This window comes from Nelumbo lutea, chromosome 1 (assembly GCF_056320005.1).
Source record: "Nelumbo lutea isolate HS-2025 chromosome 1, American lotus-T2T, whole genome shotgun sequence".
NCBI classification, from domain to species: domain Eukaryota; kingdom Viridiplantae; phylum Streptophyta; class Magnoliopsida; order Proteales; family Nelumbonaceae; genus Nelumbo; species Nelumbo lutea.
The window spans coordinates 72,676,802-72,689,422 of NC_142684.1; the positions used below are offsets into that span (position 1 = coordinate 72,676,802).

A 12,621-nucleotide genomic window follows, 5' to 3' on the forward strand; every position below is an offset into this window, starting at 1 on the left:
TCTGATGTAGTGTTCACTCAGATACAATGGAAGCTTTGTTGATGTTGGTTCTTACTGTTGTTTCATTGTGCCCCTATTTGAGTAAGAGATTTCAAAACAATGCATCTACAGATGTAGAATTAAGAAACTGGTAACTGAAGATTGAGTTCAGGGATTTATTCACTCTGTATCATGAAGTTCATATCTTCGGATGTTAATAAAGGAATTGCATTGATGGTTGCCATAGTTTCACTATTGATCATTCTAAGTTAAGAGATTGATCATCCATCTGATGTTCTTCCCCTTCACTAGGAACCAACAACGAAAAGTGATACAGAAGATATCCTTGTTGTAACCACATATCTTTGACTGTGGGCCCAAAGAAATCCTACTTTGAATTGGTAAATCCAATGGTTCAGACTTTGTTTTGGCTTTGTTGAAACAAGGTTTGTAGTTTTTCTTGGGTAAAATATAAGAACTTCCTTGAAGCTTTTGATAATCATAGAAACCTCAATAGAAGAAGAAGATATCCTTGTTAAACCGCATATCTTTGACTATGGGCCCAAATAAATCCTACTTTAAAACGGTAAATCCAATGGTTCAGACCTTGTTTTGGCTTTGTTGAAACAAGGTTTGTAGTTTTTCTTGGGTGAAATATAAAAACCTCCCCTGAAGTTTCTGATAATCATAGAAACCTTTCCTGAGGTTTCACTTTCATAAAAACCTGCAAATGCAATTACCTTCCTTCCATCTTTGTTCTAGCATTGAAGACTTCAAAGTTACAAAATTACCGTTATAATTTATTAGGGAAATTTTCAACAAAATGCCAAATTTGCCCTTCTAAACTTCATTAGATCTAACATTTTTATAGAGTAAAATTATTTTATTCTCTTCAATCTAATTTGGAGATATTTTTTAATTAAAAGTGAAAAATTATTTTGGGGGTATTTTAGTAAGTTTTTATGTAAATTGATAGATGTAAGGGTAAATGGATATTTTTAAAAAATTAATGCAATAGACGAACATTTTATGTCCATGACAATAAAACAAAGGGAGGTAACTGCAGCTTTTCTCAATACAATAAGGGAGGTTTTTGTGAAAATGAAATCATAGGGGAGCCTTTTATGATTGTCAGAAACCTCAGGAGAGGTTTTTATATTTTACCCTTTTTTTCGGATAAAGAACAAGGGTTTGCAGTTTGGTCAGTGTAATTTCCCATCACGTGAAGAAGTCAATCCGAGACTTAAATCACAGTCGTCCAATTGTAATAGTTATTATTCGACGGCTAAGATCGTCCAGATAATTAGTCCCTCACGTTTTTTACAATGATTGTTTAATATTGTAGGTAGGAGGTCAGAACCGCTAAGGTAGCTGCTTAAAGAATTGGAGTGGAGGCTGTTATCAATATCATCGCTCGGTTAAAAGACCGTTAACCTAAAGATTAAGGCTGTGTTTGGTTTTATAGAATTAAGAGAGAAACAGGAAGCTAAGGTAAAGTTTCGACTTTCGAGTCTCTCTTTCCCACAACTGTCTTATTTTCTAACAAACCAAACATAACCTAAGGAGAAAAGTATCTATCCCAGATCCAAACAACGAAACAGAAGACACCCACCAAAAAAATGGAGACAAATTAAAAAGAGAAATTGTATATTTACCGCCTTATTTCAGCCGTCTCTCCGTTTTTGCTTTTTCTCGCCCTCGTCGCTGTGTTTCAGAGAGAAGACGTAGACAGTGATCAACGAGAGGAGGACGCTAAAGTCTAGAGCATCATTCACAGGAGAAGGTGTCTCCGAAGTCCGAAGAAGAGCTACCTCTTATGTTCTCTTTTATCTCCTCCTGTCAGTTTTGGAACAGAAGGCAATCACAGTTTCTAGGGTTCCGACAGAGGTCGATTGATTGATTATGGATCTCGAAGTGGTGGGACGCCATGCCCTTCTTTTCGATGACGACTCTACTGCCGCATTCATCAACTCTTCTGACGCCTTAGTCGAGTGGAATTCGCTCCTCATCGATCGCTACGACGTCCGGCACCTCCTTCAACACCCTCCGCTTCCCATCAAGAGGCGCCGCCATCACCCTTCCTCTCCTTCTTCGTTCGAGGCTGAGCTCGATGAAGAGAGATATCTCGATCTACCACCACCCTCCGATGACCAAGATCAATCATCCCTTCCAGGTCCGTTTTCCTTGTCCTCCATGCTCTGATCTCCTCTCTGTCTTAGTTGTCCTTCATCTTACCTTTTTCTTGTTATTTGAATTAAAAAATGGCCGATTTCTTAGCGCACCTGTTATTTATTTTCTTATCTACTTTTCTGGTGCCAATATATCAGTAAATCTACATGAAATTTTGTTTGGGTGTGACCGCAATTATAGTTAAGCGTTTTGTTCGCCTCTCAAGGATGTTCTTTAATGAACTTAACATGGATTTTAATGAATCCTTTTGATTTTTGCCAAAAAAATAAAAATAGGAGTTTACATGCTTTAATTTCGAATTATTATAAAATCTTACCTGGAATGTTGAAGGAGATATACGAATAAACAACTCAACCTACTGACGAATGCATCTTTATGTGATAACTCGAATTAAAATTATTTCGTTTTCTTTATTGCAGAAAAATTTACATCATCCTTTTGAACAACGAATACAAAATAAAGCAGCATATAGTGGAGGCTAGTTTTATTCTTAGGCTCCGAACCTGTCTAGATGCAATTAATACACCGTATATGGTGTCATTTGGAGCTATTTAAGGCCCTGTATTGGCACTAAGTCCACTCTTTATGGCCAAAATGACACCCTAGGTGGTCTACTAATGTAACCCTTACTGTTATTCTATGGAAAAATTGTAATCTGGGAAGACAGATTTCCTGCCTTGAATTCTTAGCAGGTCGGAGAGGCATTTACTTTTGAAGCATAAGTTTCAGTTGGTTCCCATAAATTGAGCATTACTACAGAGAAATATATTTTCCCTTTTCCTACTACAAGGACCGATAGAAACCAAATATAAGTTGACAGTTGGGGAAAGAAGACACAAACTGATGGAAAATATCTTTCACTATTAGATACGCCAAGCTCCACAATTATGGATGCTGTTCCCAAGCTTCGGAAGTTACCAATTCCGTGGTTATCATTAATGCAATCAAAAGAAACTTATTAATGTACCAAAAGCTATTAGAATGAGTAATAGCAGCAGCAATACAAATGTCAGCTACTCAGCTGCACAAATATAAGAAATTGCAATTGGCTGACAGGTAACCACATCCATTTCAATTTACATGTCAGGTGGCTTGCAGTACCCCTGGCCTGGGAGCATCCCAAACTATCTCCATTTTTGCCCACCCTATCTCTAGCTAAAGTTATATTTCTTAGCAACAGTACTGCCCATTCGTCATTCGGTTCATTGTGGCCAAGGTGCAAGCAACAATACAAACATGCTTACATGGACCTGCCACCCAAGATGCTTGTTTCTGTAACCACAGTAACTGCATTCAATTCGAATTTCCATTGGAGAGCATGTTGTGGGTTGTTCTAGTATTTGGAAACATTTCTAAAATACCAGCACCCCTTAACTTGGGCTCTATATAGAAAGGCATTCTAGTTTCTGTTCTGTATCAGGATAGTGCTTTATTTGCAATACATTTCCAAGTTGCGGGAAGGATTCCTAATTTGCAACATTTACATCTCTCTTGGGGCAAGTAAGAATCGTTTCACCCGACTCCACTATTTCTTATTTTCTTTTTTTCTTCTTAATATCTCTGTAGTGTATTGCTTGATGCATACTCACCAATCTGTTGATACTGAACCTTGCCTGTGCAAACTTGTTTTAAAATTCTACTTTTCATCATTCAGAACCAGACAGTGGAGCAAAACTGGCAGATAAAGGTGCCTACCGTACTGTTGCCTTTTCATATGAAAATTCTGATGCTTCCATTCACCAGAGGAATTCTGATGGTGGTTTGGGATCTTCCAGTTTTCTTCCACCATTCCCGGTGCCTGAATTTCTACTCCAGAGCCTAGTAAGTGCTCTCTTGCATTTTGACTTTATGCCAGATATTTTTTTTTTCTTCATATGCCCTGTATATTATTGTTTGTATGAAGTTATTAATGCTTGTCAATCTGGTCGCTGCTAATTGTCCAAAGTACATATGTTATTCTAAGGGTTACCATGTCTAAGTTTCAGATACTCGGAGCAGTGTGGAGTTCTTGACGTAAGGTTGCCATTCATGGGAACCTTGTTTCCTTTTGATGTTTCATGACCAAGGGACCATGCAGGTGGGATTAGGAAGATAGGTTTTTGTTACTTCATGAGGAAAATAAATCATCAGCAGAACACTTTCAAGCAAATTGGCTGAAACATATTGTTACAAAATTCTCTTTCATGATCTTTATATTTGTCAGATATATGTGAGATTCCATGGTTCTAACTTGGAACTTTTAGTAAGATGTATGTTTTTTCCTAGAGTATTTTTCCGTCATGAATTTCATCATTACTGAGTGGCCTTTTTTCTCTTTCGGTTTCAGCCTCCAACAGAGAAGGTGCATCAAATTATTGCGAGAACTGCTTTATTTGTCTGCAAACATGGAGGACAGTCAGAAATTGTATTGAGGGTGAAACAAGGGGACAACCCAACATTTGGGTTCTTGATGCCTGACCATCATCTTCATGCATATTTCAGATACCTTGTTGACCATCCAGAACTTCTAAAGTCGGAGATGGATGCTAAACCTCAAGAAGATGGTGAGAAAGCAGATAATGAGCAAAATCAGACAGGTGATGTTGCAGCTGGGGCATTATCATTGCTTGGATCTGTATATGGGACTGGGGAGGATGAGGACACTGCACTCCACGCTGCAACAGAATGCAAAGAAAAGGAGCTTGGTGAATCCTTAAAAGCTGCTGATACAACCATTTCGCATGATTCAAAAGAAGCAGAATCTTGTGGTAAATTGATCAGAAAAGAAGAGGAAACTTCCAAATGCCCACTTCCTGCTATTAAGGAGAAGGCCCCCTCATCAAAAAGAAACCGATTGGTGACTACGATAAATGCTGGTACTAGCAGTAGTAGGAAAAAAGAAGGTGATGTATTGGGTTCACATCATGCTGCTGTGTATAAAGCTCAGGCTTCTAATATGCCTAGCACATCCAAGGCTCAATCTTTGATTTTGGAGCCTCCATCTGACTTAAAAAGAATGGTGGATAAAATAGTTGAGTTCATTCTGAAAAATGGGAAAGAATTTGAATCAGTTCTCATAGAGCAGGATAGCCAAACTGGGAGATTTCCATTCCTACTGTCATCCAACCAATATCATCCATATTATCTCAAAGCTCTCCAAAAAGCTCAAGAGGTTAACTTCTTTGGAATTTATTTCTATTTTAGTCACTGTAGTAAAAATAACATCAAATCTATGACCTCTGATTAGTTTAGTTGTCTAGATTGACTGTTGTACTTTGAAGCTTCTATTTATTTAAATGTCAAACTTTTTGTTCTTCAGTTTTTTTCGTGGTAGGGAACGGTTTCAACAGAGTTTTCTTAAACAAAAGGATGGAAGTACAAGAAAAAAATACAAACCTGAAGAAGAAAACCCCAATCTGCCAATTATAGCCTCCCCATACATTTTTCAGAAAAGAAAAATGACTTTGGTACTAGAGCCCCAGTAGAGTCATCCCTGTGGACCTCAAATCTGGCCAACTAGCAGTTCTGATAACTATTATGTTGCAAGTTTAGTGTTCAGACATTTTTTTAAATTAATTTCTTATACCAGTTTTTGAATACATTATTTTTTTAAAGAAATATTTAGGTAACTTATTCTGATTCTAAAATGATCATGAGGTCTAAAGTAGATCCTTTACACAGTTATTGATTTCATAAGCTAGAGAATTTTGATTATCAGTTAGGATATCAAATTAATATTTATTCTATTTGTCCTCTCTTATTAATGCATTTCTGAACTTCCACAGTCAAAATTGCCTGGAAAAAGCCCCTCATCTCAGATGTGCGATTTAAAGGCTGCTTCTAAAGACAAGGATAAGTTGTCAAAGGGATCTTCCAGTCATGATGATATTCCATATGATTTTGAGAGGAAGGAAAAGTTTAAGATGGTAATCGGTGGGCCAAAGAAGGATGTGCAAGACATATCATCCAAACCAACCCTACAGCCAAGTGGAGTGAGTGTGGATGCAGCTGAAGCCATTCTTCTTGCAGCAACAAGAGGCCTGAAAAATGCTAAATTGGATATCCTTGCAAAGTCATCACTTGATTCCAGTCGGGGCCTTGGTGGTGAGTGCAAGCCTGCTTCAAGCTTTGGTAGTCTATCCTCATCCCAAGTTCAGAGCTCTACTCCAAAACCAATTTCCGGTAGGAATGGAGTAAGTGTAGATGCAGCCGAAGCTATTCTTTTGGCTGCAACTAGGGGCCTAAGGAATCCCAAACTAGATATCCTCCCAAAGACATCGGTGGATGATTCTGGTCGGGGCAGTGCTGAGGATGGCCAAGCTTCAAGCCTATGTAGTCTCTCATCCCGAGCTCGGAGCTCTACTCCAAAATCAATCCTAAATGGTGATCCCAGTTTTTCCATGCCTATTGATTCGTCTCAAAAAGTTGACTACTCAGAGAAGGAAGGTAGCAGGACCAGTGATGTATCAGTTGCCAAGGCTATTGCTAAGACAGCAGCCCTTGCAGCTGCAAGTGAGGCTGACTCATCTGAAGCATGTTTAACAAGAGAGCAGAAGCAAAAGGCAGAGAGATTGAAGAGGGCAAAGATGTTTGCTGCAATGATAAAAAGTGGGAAAGCACCTCATTCAAAAGAACTGTTACCCCGTTTATATGCAGAACCACCAGATTCTGCACATTCTGGTTTACTAGGTTCTGGTTGCAAGGGGTCAGTACCAGGTACACAGGTCCCTCTATTTTCAAATCATTCAGGGGAAGAAGGTGATATTGTGGACAGAGAAAGAGAGGGTAGCTCAGTACCATTAGATGCCCACACGTCCAATAAAATGGATGTTTATGAAAAGAAAGAGCCTGATGATGATCATGAGGATCGAAAACTGAGGAAGAAGCAACATTCAAAGTCCAGAAGGCACGAGGAAGATGACAATGATGATGAGGAAAGGGATCATAAGCACAGTAGGAAGAAGCACCGTTCTCATCATTCTTCCCATAGGGAAGAGCGCAAACATAGAAAGAGACATTCATCTCCTAGTTGTAAGGAATCTCGTCACCGGCACAAGCACCATAGCTCATCTGAAGATGAGCATCGGCATCGGAGTCGGAATCATAAGCATAGGGGGAGATCCCACTCAGAAAGAACAGCAGAATCTGAGGATGATGAGATTAGTGCAAGTGTCTCAGCTGATTCAAATACAGTGAAGATTGGTGGTAATGCTACTAGGGAGACATCTCTGGGTTTATCAACGGATCCTCCTCCCACGGGAGAAACCCCATCAAACGCTAGGCCATCTGACACTACAGAGGTGCCTGATGAGCTGAGGGCAAAGGTTAGGGCCATGTTGCTGGCGACCATGTGATCATCATACGTTTTTGCACTTCTATCATTAGCTCTTATTGTAATATTCTTGATTCTAGGCCTTGTTCTCATGGTCGAAGTCCAGCATGTATTCCTTCCGGTTCCATTCCATCTCAAGGATCAAAATGGTTATCTTTTCAAAGATATTTGGGTTATGTGTTGCTTTTCAGTTTCCAAGGCTATTTTCTGATAATAACTAGCAGTTAAGTTTTCTCATGTCTCTTATTTCTGTAGTCAACATATTCAACGTCAACATCATCTCTTCATGCTTGGAATGTGAACTGTGATGTACAAAGAACGTTGTGATGGTACCATGTAGTTCAATTGAGCTCCAACCAGGCACCTTTTTCAAGCCCAACGATCTCATCTTCATCCATATTTCTCCCACTCCATCCCATCGTTTAATTGAAGCATAACTATGTGCTAATTGGACATAATTGCTAGCATTATTAGGCTTCAACATGAGGATTTCTCTGGCGACAATTTCTCCAAGATCTGTATTTCTATGCAAGCGACAACCATCAAGGAGTATACCAAGAACATCAATAGGAGGCAGCACGAACATCTTTTTGATGAAGTTGTATGCCTCTTCTAGTTGCCCAGCTCGGCCAAGGAGATCAACAATGCAGGCACAATGCTCAAGTTTTGGCTCAACCCCAAAATCTTTTATCATAGACTGGAAAATGTGCAACCCCTGGGCAACAAGTCCTGCATGACTACATGCGGAGAGCACAGAGAGGAATGTGACGTGGTTTGGCTCAATTCCCGTGCTGAGAAATTTTGCGTACATGTTCAAAGCAATCTCGCCCTTGCCATGAGCACCAAATCCTGCGATTATTGTGCTCCATGACACCACATCATGCTTTACTATCCTGTTAAAGCATATCTCTGCAATCCTTATGTCCCCACATTTTGAGTACATGTCGATCAGAGCAGTGTCAACTGAGATGGAAGGCCGAATATTATTTCTTATCACAAAAGTGTGGATCCACTTCCCTTGATGAAGTGCCCCGAGGGAAGCACAGGCTTGTAGAAGGGATACAACTGTAATGGAGTCGGGTCTTTGGTGGGCGATTCTCATTTCATTAAAGAGGAGCATGGCCTTGTCTAAATGGCCATTCTGAGCATAACCAGAGACTATGGCATTCCACGAAACCACATCTCTATTGCACATTCCGTCAAACACAACTTGGCTTTGCTTCACCCTACCACACTTGGCATACATGGAGAGAAGTGAATTCTGGACGGCTATGTCTAGTTGCATTCTCTGTCTTATGATGTAGCCATGAATGGAGATTCCATGAGCAAATGAACCAAATTGTGCGCAAGCTGCAAGGACACTAGCTATGGTTGCAGTACAAGGCATTACCATTGACTGTAACATCCATTGGAAGACATGGAGTGCCTCATCCGATCGATCATTCTGCACAAGACCTGAAATCATCGCTGTCCACGAAATGACATCCTTACTTGCAATCTGATTAAATATCTGAAACGAATCTTCAGATTTTCCGCATTTTAAATACATGACAACAAGGGTTGTCTCTATGTGTGCATCCGATTCAAACCCAGTCTTGACAATCTGTCCATGGACCAACTTGCCCAATTTAAGTGCACTGTCATTTGCAACAACAGACACCACAGACCCAAAAGTCTGCTCGTCGGGTGATATTCCCTCAATCTTCATTCTATTCAAAAGCTCCAAAGATTCGTTCAAGTTATCATTCTGGGAGTAACCGGCAATGAGAGAATTCCATGAAACAATGTCCTTGTGATCCATCAATTCGAACAGATGCCGAGCATTATCTACCATTCCACATCTAGCATACACATTCAACAAAGAATTCAAAACTACAATATCAGACACAAAACCACATCGAATTACGGAAGCATGCAGACATTGCAAATGGGCGAGCTGTGAAACACCAGAGAGCAAGCCCAACATGGTAACCGAATTGGGTTGAACATATTCTTCTCGCATCTGATTATACATAGAGAAAGCCAAATCAACGTGACCCATACGTGAATAACAGCCGATAATGGCTGTCCAAGGAACAACATTTCTTTCATGCATCGTGTCGAAAACCTTACGCGCGAGGTGAATGTCTCCAAATTTAGAATACATGTGGACGAGAGAGGAGGCAATGTAGGCATCAGACGAGTACCCATAAACGATGATGCGATGATGGAATGAAAGGCCATGGGAAGATAAGCCCAGAGAAGTGCAAGCTTTGAGCAAACAGGGGAATGTGTAAGCGTCGGGAGCAACGTTGTCTTTGAGCATAGAGAAGAAGGTGAGGAGGACATCTTGGTAAGCTCCTGCCGTCGAGAGACGATTGATTAGTTCGTTAACCGACTTGGTGACGCTACGCATAGGTGGCTCGTGGCTGCAGCGGTGGTGGTGGTTTGACGATTGCGAGCGCTAAGCCAAAGAGGTAAGTTTAGCACCTCCATTCCATAGAAGCTAAAACAAGGATTAATAATAGGGAAAATTCTCAATGAGTATCCATTATTTGGTTCAAGTGAAAATTGGGTTTCTAAATTTTAAAATGTGATAATTTAATACCTGAACTTTTAAAATATAATAATTCAATATCCATATTTTTAAAATATAATAATTCAATATCTGTATTTTCAAAATGTGACAATCTAGTACTTGTCGTTAACCAGTCATTTAATCAGCCTTTAAATGACATTTGAAAAGTCAAAAATGCCTTAAGAATGTAATCTAATTCTCTTTATCAAGCATCCAAACATTGACAATCAAATGAACAGTCCAAAATTTTAGATTCTTCTAAATAGTCGCCAACCTTTTTGAATAGAAGATGTTAGGATTTGGGACTCTTGAGTTTTTTGTCAATGTTTGGATGGTTCATAAAGAGAATTAGATGTCATTTGAAGGGCATGTTTGACTTTTCAAATGTCACTTAACGGCTGATTAACGGACTAGTTAACGACAGGTACTGGATTGTCACATTTTGAAAATTCGAGTACTAGATTATCGTATTTTAAAGTTTGAGGATCAAATTGTCACTCGAGCCAAAGTATAGGGTACTGATCGGGAATTTTCCCTTAATAATAATTTGTGTTTGTAGAATTTATACCACAACTGACCCGACAACATGTTTGGGCCCCCATATGCTATCGGGCCATGCGAACTGGGTCAACTTATAGACCTTAGGCTGTGTTTGTTTTGATAGGAAATAATAGAAAAACAGAAAATTGAGGGAATGGAAAGACATTCCCCCAATTTATACTTTTTCTCTCTTATTTTCTATCAAACCAAACATAAATACATAACCCAAGTAACCAGTGATGAGTAGCGAGATTTCAGTAAGGAATCCTTGACAATTGACATAGAACTTGGCATACTTTGAACTTTGCCCTTGCTCCATCTACCTTCCTTGTTGTATTGATATATGTTTTAGGCAAACAAATAGTATTTGGTCAATAAGAAACAGATATTTTTGTTAGAAACCACTAAAACAGAACCAGTGTGAATCTTTTCAAAATTTCGAAGCTTAATCTGACAAGTTAATGGTTTGAATTATCAGGTCCCAATACAAAATTTTAGCTATATCTGTCTGTTTCAACTTTCAATCAGACTTCTATTGCAAGTCTCGTCTAGAAACTGACGAGAGGACTTAGAATATAATTTTTCTTTTATCCTTTTTGTCTGTTGGGCTAGCTCCCCAGCCATTTTGGACTAGAAACTGACATATCTTTGTTTCTCTACTTTCCGTTCTCAGTATATTTTCCATGAAAATGTGAGAAATTACCAAACATTCAACGTTCCAAGATTGATTAATTATTCGGCAGCCCCATAAAGTCTTCTTCCATGGAGGATTATGTTTGCTTTTCCTTCATGCAGCTGGAGAAAGTCCTACAGAACCTCTCAAAGCATTCTTCCCCACTTTATTCTGTGAAAGTATTCTGTTGGGATTTGTAGTTAATTAGACTTCTTTTAATAATTTATTTAATATCTATTTGCTGGGTCAATATTCCTTTCCCTAAATGTTCATATTGATTTCAGCAACAGGAGAAGAAAAATCAATATAAAGAAAAGAAAAGAATAGGTTTGTCTTTGAGCCGGTTTAGGATGCCAAAATTGAATATCGACATGACCCATTAAAGTTGGTCGTTCACACATCAAATGGTCCGACTGTTGGATCTAAGTAGGCATTTTAGAGCAGTTAATACACATAAATAATACTTATCAAGTCAATTATTAAAGGAATCAGTCGATGACCAACTTTACAGCCCATGTGGGAGGGTTTCAGCGTTAATTGAGCTGCTGCATTCACTGAACTGTTTCTGAGTTGTCGGAAAGAACTTCAGCAGCAGAAAGTCAATTTCTCAGCTCATGCAAATTTATTTTTCGCTTTTCGGGTTTTCAGCAATCACAGCTTCATGGCTTTCTGTGTGGAGCCTATATATCTTATGGTTGGTAAGGTTTCCTGCTTGTTCATCTAAATTTAAAATAATATTGCAACATTAATGTAATTAATTAAGGGTACTTATTATGAGAAATATATTCGTCTTTGAACCAACAAAAAAAAGCCAAATATTTATAGTAGGGGGTTTTTCTTTATAAATATTCAAACCCCTCCCAACATGTCTATCATGAAAATCTCAGGTTGAAAAAATTATTTAAAAAAAATATAGAATCTTAATTATTAGCTCTTTGAATCATGCGATATATACACATGTTTGCGTCTTGGGTGTGAGTGTGTGACCCCTTAATGATGTACCTAATTAAATATATATATATATATATATATATATATATATATATATATATATATATATATATATATATATATATATATATATATATATATATTGTTGGCCTTACTGAGAGCATCACCAATAACCCTACTTATCAGTTATATGTCACTGATCAATCTAATAATCACCTTTGAAAATCCATGTTTCCATTAAACCAAGCAATGATCTACAAGTAGTCACTGATCATCGGTTAATTAGGATGACACATCAGTGGTGTCCAATACTGTTGATCTTAATTATTTAGAGGCCTTAATTATGTCAGTTGAATTCTCTCTTGGTCTTGGAGGCTTCTCCAGTATATTGTGATCATCGATCCAGACCTAGGCACCCAA

The 12,621-nt window shown here is 38.6% G+C and overlaps 2 protein-coding genes across 4 annotated transcripts; one reads left to right on the forward strand and one right to left on the reverse strand.

The window, feature by feature from the left end:
- Positions 1-1,603: 1,603 nt before the first annotated feature.
- LOC148875303 (SWAP (Suppressor-of-White-APricot)/surp domain-containing protein) lies at positions 1,604-7,643 on the forward strand. 3 transcript variants are annotated; one of them, XM_088964432.1, is made up of 4 exons: positions 1,604-2,152; positions 3,824-3,990; positions 4,496-5,320; positions 5,934-7,643. In XM_088964432.1, the coding sequence occupies exons 1-4, from the start codon at positions 1,882-1,884 to the stop codon at positions 7,500-7,502; spliced, it is 2,832 nt and encodes a 943-aa protein (XP_088820558.1). In that variant the 5' UTR covers positions 1,604-1,881; the 3' UTR covers positions 7,503-7,643. The 3 variants fall into 3 exon arrangements, with proteins under 3 accessions (XP_088820558.1, XP_088820559.1, XP_088820560.1); XM_088964433.1 differs by lacking the exons at positions 1,604-2,152; positions 3,824-3,990 and adding an exon at positions 4,102-4,418; XM_088964434.1 differs by lacking the exons at positions 1,604-2,152; positions 3,824-3,990 and adding an exon at positions 4,102-4,378.
- LOC148875304 (Tetratricopeptide repeat (TPR)-like superfamily protein) lies at positions 7,138-10,016 on the reverse strand. Its single transcript, XM_088964435.1, has one exon. It carries the CDS (start codon positions 9,873-9,875, stop codon positions 7,698-7,700), a length of 2,178 nt encoding a protein of 725 aa, XP_088820561.1. The 5' UTR covers positions 9,876-10,016; the 3' UTR covers positions 7,138-7,697.
- Positions 10,017-12,621: the final 2,605 nt, after the last annotated feature.

Coding starts and splice junctions, on each gene's coding strand:
- LOC148875303 (XM_088964432.1), top strand. CDS start 1,882: ATGGATCTCGAAGTGGTGGGACGCCATGCCCTTCTTTTCGATGACGAC. Junction 3,991..4,495: donor AATTTCTACTCCAGAGCCTA/GTAAGTGCTCTC, acceptor TTTCGGTTTCAG/CCTCCAACAGAGAAGGTGCA. Junction 5,321..5,933: donor CTCTCCAAAAAGCTCAAGAG/GTTAACTTCTTT, acceptor GAACTTCCACAG/TCAAAATTGCCTGGAAAAAG.
- LOC148875304 (XM_088964435.1), bottom strand. CDS start 9,875: ATGCGTAGCGTCACCAAGTCGGTTAACGAACTAATCAATCGTCTCTCG.